This window comes from Epinephelus fuscoguttatus, linkage group LG21 (genome assembly GCF_011397635.1).
Source record: "Epinephelus fuscoguttatus linkage group LG21, E.fuscoguttatus.final_Chr_v1".
NCBI lineage: Eukaryota > Metazoa > Chordata > Actinopteri > Perciformes > Serranidae > Epinephelus > Epinephelus fuscoguttatus.
The window spans coordinates 12703701-12722046 of NC_064772.1; the positions used below are offsets into that span (position 1 = coordinate 12703701).

The following is an 18346-nucleotide window of genomic DNA, read 5'->3' on the forward strand; positions in this document are numbered from 1 at the left end:
ACAGGTTTTCCTGATATCGGCATGCAGCTACATGTAGCAGTGTACTTGCACTTGGGGAATGACTGTGTATAGCGTCGCTTTCTCGTGTTAAAACTCATCAATAAAAGCTTCTGAACACAACCGGACATGTTCCAGCAGGAATAAGATTCAAAATCAGAGGGAAATTAACAACACTGACAAACAAGATTACAAGTTTTCCTGATGTTAGCATGTAGCTACATGTAGCAGTGTAGGCTATGTAATGTAAATGCTTGCAGTAGTATGCCTGGAGCAGATGACCATAAAGAAATCCATCACAAGCTGACATCAGCTTGTCTTGAAAGTAGTACAAATGTTGGAAACAGTATTCAACATGGTCTAAAGCCTGAGGTTATTACTAATAGGGATTACTTTTACATACGTTTACCTCATTATTTGAAACGTTGGCCACATTTTAATATGAACATCTGACATTGTAACATAATATATATGACAGAGAATAAGAGAAGTATAATGGTTCCCCTTAAAAATAGCCCAGTTTATGGATATGGCATTAAAAGAACAATACACCACAAATACAAAACCTGAATCTCACATTTTTTTAGATACTTTTGGTTTTATTTGCAGAAGTTTTCACATATCTGAATTTTTAAATTTCTTTAAAAAATTGGGTGCGCTGACCTTTTGAAAAGGTCTGAGAATATAACCAAAAGTATCTGCATCGGCAGAAACGATTGGAAGGAAGAAACTTTGGGGTTTTTTTCCTCTGTAATTTTGGTGAACTGACCCTTTAATTCCCTATACATAAACTTGGATGGTTTCATGAGAAATGTATCAAAACATATTTAGTGTTTACCTCCCCAGGATGTACTTTCAGTAGGGCGAGACAGCCTTTGAAGTGGCATTTTGACCATCAACAGGCACAACTCTTTTTACAAAAACCTCTTATCTCTAACAAACCTTCTGAATAACTAAACAGCATTGACGCTTAAGCACAATTTTTGAAACATTGCTTAATTTCACATGAAAGGTTGCACATTTGACAGAAAATCTAAGGATAAGAGGAGAATATGAGAGAAAAAGAACAAAAATAAACCCCATGTTTGAAGAAAATAGAAATCTAGAGAAGAGAGGAAAAGAGAGGAACAGAAACAGAAAACTTGACCCTACCGTCCTCTCCTCTGGTTCCAGTTAAACACAGACAGACAGACAGACGGAGCTTTGCTACATCAGCGCCGGCAGCAGCAGGAGACAGTGTGTGTGAATATGTAAACGTCAGTGAAAACCAACTGTATTACCTCCCCTCCTCTCTCTCTCTCTCTCTCTCTCTCTCTCTCTCTTTCTCTCTCTGTCTCTGTGCCCTGTGGAGCTCTCACTTCTGCTTGGCTTGTCAAATCCCTGCAGGATGTGTGTGCGTGTGTATCTGTGAACATGTGTGTGTCAACATAAAACCACTTCCTGTGCTGTTAAACTGAGACAGAGGATGGGGAGGAGCCAAGACTGGGACTTCCTTCCCTTGCATCTCACAATGCAATGATCACAGTATCAAAAAATGTATGAAGTAAGTGTGTGTGTGTGTGTGTGTGTGTGTGTGTGTGTGTGTCTCACCTTGTCCACCTCTGAGTCCACTTCCATAGAGCGTGGTCTGAGCTTGATGGGCTGATCTTTGAAGATGTCACCAAAGCCAAATCCTCGGACCTACAGGTGACACAGAGAGGTGAGATGACACACAATGAAACGCTGATATTTAAAGGAACACTTCACCAAAGAATCTGTAGTTGGAGTTTCAAACACTGACCCCTGGTGGTCCTGAGAGTATGTAGCATGCTCCATGGGTTGCAGCAGTAGTCAGCTTCAATTCACAACAATTTCAATAGATTTCAAGTCACCACTACTGCAGCATAATCCACCCCTCCACTGTCTTTCTGTATGATCAGACTGTTCCTAAAATAAGGCTTCCATTTGTTCCTCACACTGTCAGCAGTTAGCTGCACTTTTGAACAACACAAGCTGTGAGTTTAGCCACATTTTTAGTCAGACAATTACAACGAATTACCATTTTGTTACACTTCTGTTATCTACCAAAACACTGACGTTGTGTTTGTGTTTGCTGATTTGTTGATGAGTGAGCTGTTGTTTTGTTTGTTTGTCTTGTCCCAACCAATCAGGAGCAAGAGACATAGTGATCAAAATAAATATGCTTGTTATTATTTCTGTCAGTCGACTTGCAACAACTTGTGCTGCTGGGAAAAAAAGAGAAAAGCCAACATAAAGTGTGCTAGTCAGATGTTGGGCCACCACATGCCTGCAAAACATCTTAAGCATGCCTTGATATTGATTCTACAAGTCTCTGAACTCTACTGGAGGCACTTCCTGTGTTTTGATGATGGTGGTGGAGAGCGCTGTTTAAAGGCCCAGACACATCAAACCAGGAAACTAGCAGTGATCAGGGCCTTCTGCTGTGTTGTCTGACCATGTCACAGCCAAAAAAGTTTCACATGAACACACTGAAAGACTAGAGCTGACAGCCAACCTGCATGTATGTTCTACGCCTGCTTGAGAGGAAATAATTCTCCACACCAGCAGACGGTAGTAGCCTGTACACGTTATTCAAAAAGGGAAACCAGAAGACCATTGTGATGCTAGTTAGCCAGTTAGTACATTAACAACGCAATCCAATGTTGTCAGAACAGAGCATATTTACTGTGCGCCAGTGAACAACAACACAAACCATTAGGAAACGTTTCTGCTAAAGAGTTTAATGGCTAAAGAAAAATAATGTTACCTTGTGTAATAAGTTTTGGTCTCACTCCCTCTTGACTTTAGCTCTTTGTTTATTTTCCTCAGTTCTGTTTCTCTTCTCAGGGGCTGCACTGAACTGCCAGTCAAAGGGATTTTATTCACCAAATTGGCCAAAACAAGCCAACAGGGGCCGATGAGGGGCAATGGTGCGGGACACACCGCACTGACTACTAGGGTGACAGATGCTCACCAACTGTGAGACATTAAATAACAGCTGACCGTCGGGTTAGTGAGTCAGGGCCTTCATACATTGGTCCAAAATCTTGAATAGGTGTTCAGTTGAGTTGAGACCATAGACCATAGTTGAGTTGGGCCATAGCATATGATCCACAAAATTTTTATACCCCTCAAACCATTCAGTGACCCTTCATGCCCTATGGATTGGGGCATTGGTCATCCTGTATCCAGCTCACTTTTTTCAGGTTTTTCATGTAATTTGTTGCCTGTCTGTAGGTAATATAGCTATGTAGGAGGATGACATATCCATTCCTAACCCTGCCTGCTAAGCTCTGATTGGACAACTATTTCTCCAACCAGGAGAAACAGCAGTCAGTGAACAAATCTGAGATATGGGCAGCAATACTAGGTTTGTCCAACCCACTCCGTGTCAACAAACCTCTGTTTACTCAGTATTTTCTTAACACTTATAATTTTGCCAATATAAAGCAGCTTTTATTGTCGCTGCCACAGTTAGCTGTTTACCTACCTCACGGGCAACTATATTTACTTATGTCAAGGTTGCAAATGAAAAATGTAAATTGCCTTAAAAAATAAACAACAAGATGCAAAGTAGTTGTGTACATTTTGCACATTCTAGCAAACATGTGTGTAACTTGTAAAATTCTGAGCATATGGATGGAAAGTGGAGAAAACTGCATTCAGTCTGAACCCATCAGCTATCAGTCTGACTAAGATAACACTGCCAGGTGACTGATAATGGGTGGCTACGCGACAATTAACAAATCAAAGCACTTCAGCCCCTGGGGGCAACAGCCAATATTTTGGGGGTTCCAGTGCTGGTAGCAGATATCCAGGTAAAAACTTCCTCTTTCATGTGCTGGCCATTATAGCTAATCTCTATAAACACATTTCTGTGTATGAATGCAGATAAGTAAAAAACTGGAATTACTGCCTCATGGTTGTATGCCTCCACCAACCTGTGAAGTTGCAGTTTACATCCATGTCTGTCCAGGCTCATAATATAATACATATAGTACAGACTTTAATGGACTTTAATAAAAAGCATTAAGTGTATTTTCTGGAGAAACATGAAAGCATTACACACATCCTCAACCCGGCAGCACAGAAGATCTCACAGTTTCAAGATGGACACCCAAGGTAAGTGTCACCATTCAGTATCTGACCAAATGTCGCTTTTGTTTCTGAGTTGTGGCGTTGAATAATGACCTGAAGACATTATGATTTCACAGTAAAGTTGACCTTTGACCTTTTTATAAATGTCATCACAGACATTTGTGTGAAACTTTGTCATAAGTTGTCTATGAATTCTTGAGTTATGGTCAATAATACTTTATGTGAGGTCACAGTGACCTTTGACCTGAAATTCTTATCAATCATCCTCGAGTCAAAGTGGACGTTTGTGCCAAATTTGAGGAAATTTCCTCAAGCGTTCCTGAGATATCACATTCACATGAATAACACTATCCGTCTCTTTTGCTCGACACACAGACTTTTAAACTGCCTCTCAAACATGATTAGTCAAAACTACAAGCAAAAACTAGAACACTTCTGATACCAGTATCTTGCATCATTGCCTACAGATTCTGTATTCATATGCAGATATCTGTTTACAGAGATTAGACTGCATTATGCTGCACAGCTGCAGGAGTGGGTTGAGTTTCTATGGACATTTCAATATTTCTATTTATACTGTAAAACTAGGACGCTGTTGTAACTGCTTTCAATCCAAGCTGACTACATCTGCTGTCCTCCAACGTTCAAGCCCACAAGTGTTTGATACTCAAGACAGATTTTAACTGTATTCCTTCAAAACAGAGTCATCTAATTGTAAAGCTGTTTGCAGCCTTAAAATTAATTGTGAAACTCGGATATTATGGCTGTAAGTACATTGTGAAGATCATTATCCAACACCAGTCTAATGCCAGTAAGGGGTTTTGTTATTCAGTTTTGTGCTGGAAAAACTGCGTCATCTTCCTGTTTGGTGTCATTAAGGAACTAAATCTGACCTTGTATGACCGATTCACAAAATGCAATGCACAAGAGTGCAATAGAGGACAGTCTCTGATGTCTCAGAAATAAAGTGCTTCACAACATCTGTACTCTACGTCACTGATTACCTTCTTGGGCTGGATTTCTCCTGACCCTGTTTCTGACCGACTGTCGCCTCCATCACTTTCACTGCCCGGACTGTCTTTACCTACAAACACACACACACACATAGAACAGACAATCAGTATTAGTTTGCTACAGCACTCCTTTATTTTTAGTACAATCGTTTCCCTTATTCATAAGAACATGTCATGAAGAGTCAAACATCACAAGTCATTAATATTGCAACCAGAGCCGGTTGCTTATGTTTTTTTTTTAATGTGTGGGTGCCTTCCGACCATCTGATTGGCTGAGACTCACTGGTGCGGTTGCTGCGCAGCTCCTCTTGCGATGTGTCTAACGAGGGCGTCTCTGAATCATTCAGGATCAATTTGGTGAAATTGGAGGGAAACATTCCAGTCTTCCCATTTAGAAAGCCCTCCCACCAGCCCTCCTCTACCTGAACGACACACACAAATATAAACATCTACACATAAAAAACACACCCTAACAGCAATGATCTGTAACGACTGAGAGTTGCCTAAAGTAGGCTACACATCAGAGTGGCAACTGAGCTAACCAGGAGAGCACTAGACCTTTTTTAACAATTTAAATTTTGACTTGTCACAGTGGGAAAAGCAAATTGATTTACTTAACAATGTCTCTGTTCCATCAAATGTCCTGGTAAAGACTGGCCATGGTAAAGATTTTTCAGATCTTCACGGTTGTTGAAACCCCTCCCATGCTGATACTTTTAACAGATTTATCCCTATAGTGTGTGGAGAGCAATGATTTGGCCACAGCAGCACACAACAAACTAACAGATTCCATTCACAAACAATCGGGCTCTCAAAAATGGAGATCTCGCAGATTTCTTGCAATAGCACATGACTTTAGTGTAAGCAAACATGACGGATGGACAGGAAGGACTAGCTGGACCGTATATGTTACAGTGTGAGCTGGAGGTGAGTAAAAACTGGCCCAAACTTCCTACTTCAGTCAGCTTGGTTTCCAATTGACCTATGGCTAAGCCCCGCCCTCAAATGCGATGAGCCAATCACAGTGCGTATAGCCATTCCCATACACTCGGACATTCTTTGCCTGGACGTCCATTGAAATGCATTACAGAAACTCAATTTTGTTCGGTTTGTGCAGTGTGCATGGGGTACATGCAACTCCGACACAAGGTATCCTGAGAGGCTGGGCGACGAGGTGTATTTTTTACCCTTTGCTAAACCACATCTAAACCGAGAAAAGTGTCTCCTTTGGATAAAGTTGTGCGGTAGACCACAACATCAACTCAACATGAGTAAGATTAACAAGGATGTCTAAGGTAAGTCAACATTGTGTTTGAGGCAACATATTGTCACTTTGCTGGAAAGAAATATAAAGTTATCTTTAACATCTCTAGCTAATGTTAGCTAAGGTTAGCCTAACGTTAGCTCCTAGCTGCATTGTTCATCATGTCACCTTGTCTGCTGGGAGTTCATTAGCCTATTTTGTTCTAGTTTTGTACTTTGGTGACCGTACATCATTGTTAGCTGTTGTCCAAAGGGCTCTAGTTAAACTAACGTTAACTTCTGGAGCTTAGCTTCATTAACTTATCTGTAATCGCAGAGATAACAAAGGTTGGCAAACGTTACGCTGAATGATTCAACAATTCAACAATAAAATGATGAATATATCCCTCCAACGCGTCGTTTGGTTACTTCTCAATGACATCATCAAAAATCATCAATTCCCTCCTGCGAAATGCCATGTACTGTGACACCTGCCATAGCGCCCGGTCACTGGATGCTGATAGTTTGTCCGAGTGAGTGGAGGGGGGCGTGGCTTAGCCATAGGTCAATTGGTTATCATTCTATCAAACATGACTGCGTCCTCATGGTAACCCCCTAACAACTGGAAATCGGATCATAAATACTGAACTAGGGCTGTACATAACAGCTATTTTCATTGCTAATCAATCTGCCAGTTATTTTCATGGTTAGCTGATTAATTATTTAGTCAATAAAATGTTAAAATTGTGAAAAAAAATGCTTATTACGATTTCCCACAGCCCAAAGTGATGTCTTCAGATTGCTTCTTTTATCCAACCAACACTGCAAAACGCAAACACTTTTCATTTACTATCATAAATCAAGGGAAAAAAACCAGCAAATATTTTGCTTGAAAAATTACTGAAACAATTAATCAATTATCAAAATAGTTGGCGATTGTTGTAATGATTGCAGCTCAACAATTGATTCTGAACATTTGAAGAGGTCTTAATAATAGTTGCTGACAACGTTAAGCTTTTTTCTTTAAGACAAAATTAAAATTTTCTTCGCTCTATGTCAATTTTTTTCACATTGTATCAAAGGCTAAATGGGTATTGTATTGAAGTTCGAAATTTGAGTATTGTGACAATGCTAAAAATAGGCCAGCATTTGTTTTGTAACTTAATCACATAACATTTTTGATGAGGATCCCAACTAAGAACTATCGACTATTTTCATTTCCGATTAATCGGCCATTAATTTACTTGATTGATTGATTCTAGCTTTGTCTTAAAATTATCAGAAAATAGTAAAATACTCACAATTCAGAAGCTGCAACAGTGAATGTTTTGGCATTTTGCTTCTGTTCATCATCTATTTAATTACTTGATCCATTAATTCAACTCTAGATCACTTATATTTGGTGAATTACAAACTTGTCAGTGCTCTCCGGTGGACAAACTCTGTTTCTAAACTACTACAAACACAACTTTTTCATCCCATATTTTACATTCGTGCCATCATTTTTCTATTACTAACATATCTCATTGTAAAACAAGTGATAAATGTGCTAAGAGACATCTGCTCGTGTGTTTTGGAGGCTGATGGTTCATAATGAGCAGCTCCATTATGAGTGCAGTAAAATGTGATCAGCCTTACCTCTGCTATAATCTCAATGACGTCCCCTATTTTCAGCTCTAGCTCGTCTTCATGCTGAGGCACGTAGCTGAACGCCGCTTTACACCTCCGCTTACGGATTTGCTCGACTACAAACACACACAGACAAACAGGAGCACACACAGACATATTTTAGGCTCACATGTGACATGATTGGCTCCTGCACTTATCCATAATCCATGACTTAAGAATGAACGAGCAGGTGTTCACTGACTTATTAAAAGCTCTCATGGCTGAAGACTGAAGCGCCGACCTTTGACCTTTCAATTAGGGGGCAGTCTTACTAACCAGCTCAGACACCAAGCACTTCCCACTGGCCTTGCAGTTGTTTGTCTTACACTCATTAGCCTGCTCATTACTCTTGACTCATTCCACAGCAGCTGGGGCATTAAAACGCAGCGCTGTGATTCCTCTTTTGTCCACAGGGTGTCGCTCCTCCTCATGTTAAATGTAAGGGTGTGTAAGCATGCATATGAAGTGGTGGAGAAGTATTTAGTTATGTCAGTATGATCAGAAAAATGTCCTTAAAGTATCCAAAGTAAAAGTACTCAGTGCAGAAAATGTCCCTTGTGGTTATTATACTATTATATATCATATCATTAAATTATCATTACTCATTACTCATGCATTAATGTAAAAGCAGCATTTTACTGGATCTAATTTTCTAAAAATTTTTATAAGACTGCAACTAATGATTATTGTCATTATGGATCAATCTGCTCATTATTTTTTCAATGAAAAGATTGATAATAGCGATAAATGCTGTCACAAATCCCCCAGGTTCCCACACATGTTCCCACACAGTTTACATGTCAAAATTCCAACTTTTCCATACCTAAATTTCCAGACTTCTCAGTAGATTCTTTTGGATTATTTGACATTGAGTATACAAGCCAGTCCTCAGAAAACTTTATCCATCCATTTACACCACACTCCCAGACAGAAAGTTGGACGACATCCCACCGTCAAATATCTCTGCCCACAGAGGAAGTAAACTAACCAGTGCTACCTATACTCCTATAATTTTCCTTAGCATACATAACATTATATTATTGTTACCCCCATATTTTTAGTCTCTCTTATGAATAAGAACTGAAAATGAGTTGAAAAGAATAAAATTTCACAGTGCCTGTGCAGCATCGTTGATTCATAGAAATGAAGATGAACGCAGCCTTTAAGGTTTCCTGATGTAGGAAATGTTTACTTTTCTGATAACTACATTTCAGCTGTGCTGGCTGCCTGCCTCAAATGCTACGAAGCACACTCTGCTGGTATGATTGATTTATTTTTTTTAAAAATTCTGAATTCTATACTGTATTTTATTAAATATTTTTCAATACCTATTTATCCATACCTAGAAATGACTAAAATCAAATTCTATGAAATGTATTGATAAAATATTTAAAAAGGGGCAGGATTTTATAAGTATACACTTCTTCCTGATGAAATCATTGCATTGTTACTGAATATGTTTGCTCTGTGTTCTTGTTTTGTTTTCTTATATATGTTTTTTTATCTTTATGTTTAATTTTTCAATATATTTTCACATGTTCCACATTTTCTAATCTATACTTTTCAGTGATGCGTAGGAACCCTGAAACTCAGAACTCAGAACCCTTTACAGTGTTTTTTTTTTTTTTTTTGTCAAGTCCAAAACTCAAAATTATTAACTTGTGCTTCTACACTGAAAATGGGTGGCTCGTACATAACCATAAATGTGTCAGTCACTTAATTGCATAATTGCTTAACAACCCACAGATATGCAGTTACACATATCTCAATATATCTATATTAGCTCAGTATTGTGATATGAGACTAGATATCATCTCAGATTTTTTGTCATACAGTAAGTGTTGTCTTTTCCTGGATTTAAAGTGGTGTCATTTTCTTAACTATTATTTGGGTTTACCAATTTACTGATGATTGTTGAAAAAAAATGTCATTGTGTAAATAATATGTGAAAGCACCAAAAGTCAACCCTTCATTATCATCACAATATTATTATCAAGGTATTTGGTCAAAAATATCTTGATACTTGATTTTCTACATATTATATAACAAAAATATGAAAAACAGCAGAGAAAAGATGCAAAGCCTCACATTTGAGAAGCTGCAATCATTAAATGTTTGGCATTTTTACAAAAAAAAAAAAAAAAAAGGTTAAAACCATTATCACAATGAGAATTTTGTGTCTGTTGACTAATCATTTCATCTGTACTTGTGCATTTTCATTAAGAAAATACTCAGGTAAAGGTACCTCAGATTTGTACTTTGTACTCTAGTACTGTACTTGCGTTACATTCCAACACTGTGCATGTGTGTGTGTGTGTGTGTGTGTGTGTGTGTATTGAGTGTGTATACAAGGAAGGCTTGACCCAAATCCTCCCTCACACTAATAGGATCTATGTTTCAGACTGAAGACTTAAACCTGTCTAATGAGTAACATGTATGAATGTGTGTGACCTTTGTGTGTGTGTGTGTGACCTTTGTGTGTGTGTGTGTGTGTGTGTGTGTGTGTGTGTGTGTGTGTGTGTGTTTGAGTTGAACACCTTTTCTGCCCGGCCGTACGCTGGAGTCGGACACGGGGCTGGCTCTTCCATTGGAAAGGTCTGACCTGATCATGCTCGCCTGTCCTCCATCCCTCTTTCCCTCTTTCTTTATCTCCTATAAAAAGAGAGGGGCAGGAGATGGTTAGCGGAGGAGAAAGATGTGGAAGGATGGAGAAAAAGCACATTTTTTTTTTCTTGCAACATTAAGACAACGATGAGAAACGAATGCAGTGATCATCAGAAAATTTTAAAAATATGATAAATTCTACTATATTAAAATTATGAAACCAAAAACCCTCAAGAACAATAAATAACTACAATAACAACAAAAAAATATAAGAAGGAAATTCATCATGTAGACAAACTCAGTTTTGGTCCAGTCAAAGTATGATGGCCCACCAGATTACCCCTCTTATTGCAAAAGAATGAAATGTTTATTTGTAAAATCTTTGTTAAATATTTAACCGCTAATATGACGTAGAAACAAACGGTAATGTCACACCAAACTAAATATACTTAAGCATGTGACTACAACTGGACTAGACAGAAAGAAGTTGCCACCAAAGACACCTACATTTCATCATGTCATGACTTAAAGGGAAACTTCACCCCCAAATCAAAAAGATGGGTTTCTCCTCTTACTCATAGTGATGTCTGACTTCTCTCCAATATAATGGAACCAGATGACACTGGCTTGTGGTGCTAAAAGTGCCAAAAACTCAACAGCAATGTCTCTTTCCAGAAATCATGACCTGGTTTCTAAAGATAATCCGCAGACCTTGTTGTGAGCAGTTTCATGTAGGAACTATTTTCTTTCTCCTGAACTGCTGAATTTTGGGATGAACTGTCCCTTTAAATATGTCTTATTGAATATAATCTCTGCAAATGAGCATGTTGCACACAAACCTGAAGGTCAGGAGGTTATTTCTTATGCATTAAACTTGCAGTATTAGATGTCAGTAACCCAGGTGACCCTCACTGTTTACCTGCAGATGACGAGCTCGTAAAGCACGGACAGCCACAAACACACAGTCCCACCCTCTCCTTCACCGCAGCAACCTTTCCCTCTCTGTCCACATGACTTTCACTTGCACAAAGAATCACAAGACAGCATGTGAAACTGATCAAAAGCACTGGAGAGGCAGGCAAACACACCGAGCAACAGAAGAATCAACAAGCGGGCAGATGGAAAGACAACAAACACAGAGACGTTTACACACAGGGACCCAGAAAAACTCGACATGATGGTTCACATCTCCCCACCACATTCATCATGACACTGTTTCATAAGCCCTGGCCCTGTGGCGAACGCAGCTCAGTGAAGCATACTGGTCCGGGTATACTGACTCACAGAATCTAACCCCTCACACACACACACACACACACACACACACACTGTGGATGTGTATGGCCTGGTGTGGCGTGAAAGCCTTATTAATGAGCCTCTGAGATATCCAAAAATATTAACAAGGGAAGACGTTTCCTAGACAACAGCCAAAGCTCATATCTCAGGCTAAGAACCATTTTAGGAGCCACAGAGGTTAGAAACTGGACATGACGCTGAAGGAAGTATCATTTGTGTGTAAAAAGGCAAACAGATTTGGCACTCTGCAGAGAGGAGGTCTACGTACATTCTCAGTACTGGAGGGGCCAATTAAAATCCAACATGCGGTGTGTGCGCTCCTCTCCAAACAGGAAGAGATTAATTAAAACTTAACGATAGAAATCGTCCTCTAAACCACAACATGTGAACACTTAACACAGAAAACTAGACTCACCAACTTAAGGTTTCTCGCCTGTCTTGTCTCTGTAAACATGTACACCTGTATTTATATTATAAGGCATAGGTGGTGTTGATAGGCCGAGCTAGGCTGTCATCTTAATTGCTATATCGTATGCAACTGGACTTGCTTGAACTGCAGTGCCTACAATATAGCACTTCAGATTACCATGATGTGTATGACTGAGAATCTTTACCGACATCCTGCTTTGAGTTGCTAAACTAAACTAATCTACAAACATGAAAGGTTGCGAAGAGTCAAAGCTTCGAGTCTTCATTTAGAACGTTGACATTCTAAATCGAAATCAACACTCAAAGGCTTTGCAGCTTTTTTTTTGCATGTGTATTCTGTTTAAAACTGGTGTCCTGCACAGTTGCAGATAAAGATTAGGACACATTTACATTATTAGTGTCATACTATTTGTAGAATTAAATTCAATTCAACAAAATATTCTGCTTCAGTCCATATTTGTTTTGTTGTTCGGCTTTTCAAAAGCAACAATTCACTGTGGTCAAAAAACTGGTGGCTCTCCCACTTGCCGTACACGAAGGAGGGCATACACCTTTATTAACAGGGTGGTGTAGTGTAACAGAGTTTGTATTGTTTGTAATTCCACTTGCTTTTACTACTATAATGTGATAGTCATGCACTTATGTAGTTCTGTGGTTATACCTGTGTTATTGGCTCAAGGGCGCCCTCTCTCAGAGGTACTAGGTAAATGCTACTGCAGGCGATAAAACATTGCCAATTCGTGAGAGACGTGCGCGAGGTGAGTTGTCGAGCACAACACTGTGCAAATATTGCTATTAATGTCTGTATGTCCACCATATGAATATATATACACTGTGAGTTATGGAAATGTAACTGGAATGAGTTACAAGTGGGTTGCTGTACTTTTTAAGTCATAATAATAATGCACTTTATGAAATAGTGCAAATGTGCTGTTCTTTTATAGTGTGCTGTGTGTGAGCTGCCTGTAACGAGCCAGCTGTATGACTGACCAGTCCATATTCTGTTCCTGTTCAGAGAATAAATGGCGGTGTAAAAAGGACGACCAGCCTCCTCATTATTGTCCACAGAACACAGATTTCAAGGGTTGCTTACCAGCAGTTACAGTGAAGCCTGAATGATTTCACTTACACTAGCAGCAATGTAACAGCATCATAAATAACATTTAGCCTTTTCATTAAAATAAAAAAAAAAATTTAAAGGTCCAGTGTGTAGGAGTCAGGGACATCTAAGAAATGGAATATTGTATTCATATGAGGGGTGGTGGAAAACTTGATACAGCATAGTATTGTGATATTTTTGTGTAGCAATGCTGCATCATCACACAGTGCCAAGTATAGACTTTTTTTTATTATATAAATGATAAATATGACAAACTAGCCTACTAGAATAATGTAATCAATTGCTTTTCTGGATACAGTTTGCTGCAAAAAACTGGCTGAAGTGAGATGAACGGACTGAAAACTTTATCTTATTAAATAAAACAGGTGTTGACAAAGTTTTCCTTTGGGGACATAATTTAGAGTTGAAAAAAGGTAATATATCGCAATATATTTTATCGCAATACTCAGCATATAAAATCGCGATGATATTGTGACTTAAGTATCGTGATAAAATCTTATCGTGGTTTTCATTTTTAAGAATCACCTGAAAATAAGAATCCTCTTGTTTTCCTTAACTTAGAGTGAGCCGTTTATAGCTACATACAGAGCAGGTCCCGAGTCCGCCATGTTGTTTCTACAGTAGACCAGAGGCAGTGTTAGGAAGGTTACTTTTGAAATGTATTAGGTTACAGATTACTATTTACCCTGTTAAAAATATAATAACTAATGCAACTATTGGAATTACATCATCAAAGTAATGTAACTTTTGATTAGTTTTTGATTACTTTCCTAACCAAAATGAATATATTAAGATGTAACTTTGTAATCACCAACATTTTAATAAGCAACTGTAATTAAATTTTTCCCAGTTACAGTAATTGATTACAGTTACATTAATTTTGTTGTTTAATTACATGTAACTAGTGACATGTTTATAGTATATCCCCAACACTGCCCAGAATGAACAAATCAAACGTTAGGTCTAGATATGGCCATTGCCGTTTTCATGTTTTCTTGTTGGCCACTGTCACTCTCCTGACACGCTTGGCACACGGGAGAAGTTTAAACTCTGCAAACTCACAAACAGGTGTAGATGTCACTAAATCCTACACACTGGACCTTTAAATAAAAAAGACAACTCTTTTAATCTATTGAAACACTTAATTCAAATTGAGAACTTATTATGCGGATTTTGTTTTAGGGTGATGACATCATAAAATATGATGAGAGACATCATCCGAAAAACCCCAATAAAACCTTTGAATGTGGCCAAAAGAGTTCACACTAACGATATTACTGAGATATCTATAGAAGATTTTGGGTGAAAAAATGCTATCAAATATATCTTTAAATTTGTTTATTATTGGTTTGTCTCTTTATCTCAGAATAGAAGTAAAGGGAAGTGGACCGAGAGTCTGTAACCATTAAAAGTGTACATTATGGAACAAAAAGAGAAATAACACTTCATAGTGAAGAGGCAGCCAGGCGGTGTTGGGGGAGGGAGACAAAGCCAGAACAAAAAGACACAGCAATAATGTAGGAGGTGCTGGATTATTCACACCCTATGATCATATGTGCGCTATTAACATGATATCAATATTTCATTTTTAAATATTTCAGTTTTTGTCATTTGAAATATTGCAAAACCCTTACTTTGAATGATAAAAAGGATATTTGGTACAGCCCTACAGACAAAGAGTGGTATCTTCAGTAACTCTTGGCAAGGAAAACATGAGTGCAGTTAGTGTGTGGTTGGTTTATTTCACTGAAACAATGAGAGCTGTGAGACTGAGCTAAAAACAGAGAGGTGGTAGAACCTGGCAGATTCCTTCCTTTTGCTTTCTTTTTAACTGTTAATGTTTACTTATCTCTGTTTACTGAGCTCAGGTCAGTCACACAGTTATTTTCCCATGACATTTGGTGTTTGCACTTTGTTAAGTAGGTTAATGCAGTGTTAATGCAGAACCAGGAAAGATACACATTGATTCTGCAGTTAGAGTGCAGATGGATTGGCTGTAGCTCTGCATGCCTTCATGCACTGCAAAAACAGATAGAGAGGCACACACACATTCATTCAGAATCTCACATGCACAGACACAAACCCACAGACTGACTGGGGGAAAAAAAACACTTTTAACTTGGAGACACAAGCCAACCTACGCGAAAACCCACAGCGGCCATTTGTTAGCCTGCAGCTTCCCCTGTTTTATGAGTGGCGAAGGAGAGGCGGCGGTGTTTACTAGCTGTTTGGCTTTCTGCTTCATGAAAAGCAACGGAACATGAATCCTAAAATCCATCTGTTTTCTCTTAAGGCTGTTGGTTTGAAATAATTAATATATTTGAGTTTGCAATCTGAGACTAATGAGTGCCTGGTTTTGCAGAAGAAATCAAGGGCAAAGCTATCTGAGCTGTTCTTGGAGGCCTTTGTTACTACTTGGACTGCAATCATGCTCTACTGCAATTTGTCCTGTGGGGATATGGAGGTAACCCAGAGTTAAAGGAAACCCAGCTGAAAAGAGGAGAGGAAGACGACGTGATTCATCACATCTGAACAGGAAACACCTGCATAATGTACTCCGCAGTGTTGGTTGTGTTTGTCTGCATAATGTGTAAAAGCCTGACAGCAAGTATGTAGTTTACACTGCACTGCTTTAATGCAAAACACTGCTTTGTGCATCCCCTCTCAGCAGACCTCTGACCCTTTTCCTCCCAGTTACAGATAATGCAAAACAATGCAGTGTAGCAGCTATCATCCACTGTGTTAGTACTACAGAGGAATCTATAGCCCAGAGACACACAGAGAGAGAAACAAGAGTGTGGGGAAACAGCTTCGCTTGTTAAAATCATTGTGAAGTGCAGAGGAACCATGGCGCAAAATATTATTTCCCCTCTTTTCATAAACCTTATCCTTATTGTGCAACTCTATTCACTGGTCATACTGGCACAGGAAGAAAGCTTTTATATGAGCCATAAAGATACGTTAACATAAACAGTGAGTCTAAATGAGACCTGAAACGATCAAAAGAATTAATCTGTAACCATCTGGATAAATGATTAATCGGAGGGCTGTATATTACCTTTTTTGAAAGGTTGAAAGTTTCACAGGCCAAAAGATGGTAGCACAAGTAGCAAAGTATCAAATAAGTCCATTGAAGTTTGAGACTCCTCATATTCTGTGTTAAGGAGAGTTTATGGCCTTTAAAATGTGGTACTGAAAAAATGCAGACATTGTTTGAAATATCTTCACTTATTTAGCCTGTTAGTATTATTTATTCACATAGCAAGGACAAAGAGAGAGAGAGCCTGTTTATAGCTGGTATTAACGTGTTTTGGTTATGCAAACACATCACCATTCACACCAGTGTCTGTGAACACTTGTGTTCTGACTTCTATACTGCTTCCTTCACTTACTCGAGAGGGTCAACGGGCCCCACACAAAGTTATTACGTCTACGCTCTCACTAGCTGCTCACTAGCACGCTCGCTAGTACCGCTGGAGATATAGCATTCAGTAGAATTCAACAATCCCCTTTTGGAGAAAAACGATGGACGGTCACGTAACACTTCAACTTGCCGTAAAATGGGCAGCGCGCTATCACCAAAACAACCATCACATCCTGCACTGATGATGTTGTTCTTGCTGGGGACGCATCTGAAAGTATTAGCATTTACACTACAAAAGATACTGCATCCAAGACCACCATGGCGAGTGGTTTAAAGCGACACTTATTCATAATTCATTTCATAATTGTACCATTCTCATATGGTTCTAAGAAAACTCCAATCAATCATTGCATCTGGACCGAATGCAATGATTGCCCACGTGGAGGCCTCCGACCAACGTAACCGCTTGCGTAACATCTCATACATCACATGACAACACAGCATCCAGTTGCTAATGGCTAACGTTAGCCTACTGTAGCGTAGCCTCTGAAACATTAACATTTCCACTTACTAGTAACGTTAACGCTACTATCTAACGTTAGCACTGTAACCTTATTCTAAAACTCATCAGTCATCACTGACTCCGGTTGAGTTTCAAAACTCTGGGGTTGCGTTTGACTGTCTTGGTTGTAACGTTACACTCGCTCTCCTCTTCCGTGTATCTAACGTTACCTTGCCAACGTAATGGAGGAGAGGGGAGTAGGCCTTTGGAGGGAGGTGGCGCTGCAGGAGGAGGGGGGTGGGACTTTGGAGGGAGGCAGGAGTTGTGGATGTTCAAATATTTTCTAAGTGCTGTGTGAAATGCAAGAAAGGAGTAGCTTTAAGTGATCAACTCACAACGCATCTTGGTGGTCGTCTACATTTCTATTTAACTCTGTCCACTTATGATTAGATCACCAAAGATGCATGTTAATGCTGGGTATAAACAGGGCCTTAGAGATAGAGAGCGACTTTGTCAGTGTTATCTTGTGTATGACATGTCTGTATCTTCACCGCGCTGTGCCTTAACAAACACATCTGTTGCCTGCATCCAGCTGCAATCTCATCATTGCATGATAGAATACAACTTCTAGGTCTCAATTCACCTCACAAACAAACAAGCACACAAACCCTCACCTCAAACAAGCAAGTGGCTCTGTCTGAGCACACAAAGCAAAGCGGTGATGCACAGGTGCACATGTGGTAATTTCTTTCATCACAGTGAGCAATTTCTGGGTAAAACTTGTGACATACACCGATCAGCCAAAACACAAAAACCACTGACGGTAGAAGTAAACAACTTTGATTATCTTGTTACAATGCATCGTTCTGCTGGGAAACTTCCTAGCATTCATGTGAATGCCACTTGACATGCACCACCCACCCAAACACCTCATGGCAACAACATTTCCGAATGGCAGTACACTCAGGCAGGACAATGTGTCATGCCACACCGCAAAAACTGCTCAGGAATGA

The 18346-nt window shown here is 39.2% G+C and overlaps 1 protein-coding gene across 1 annotated transcript in view; it reads right to left on the reverse strand.

Moving 5' to 3' along the window:
- Nucleotides 1-18346, reverse strand: part of sh3kbp1 (SH3-domain kinase binding protein 1) — a 53321-nt gene that overhangs the window by 18378 nt on the left and 16597 nt on the right. The window contains exons 3-7 of the mRNA XM_049564798.1: nt 10556-10670; nt 7989-8095; nt 5392-5530; nt 5100-5179; nt 1588-1677 (exon numbers count right to left, since the gene is read on the reverse strand). Of these exons, the coding sequence (XP_049420755.1) occupies nt 1588-1677; nt 5100-5179; nt 5392-5530; nt 7989-8095; nt 10556-10670 (531 nt within the window). The remainder of the gene's footprint in view (nt 1-1587; nt 1678-5099; nt 5180-5391; nt 5531-7988; nt 8096-10555; nt 10671-18346) is intronic.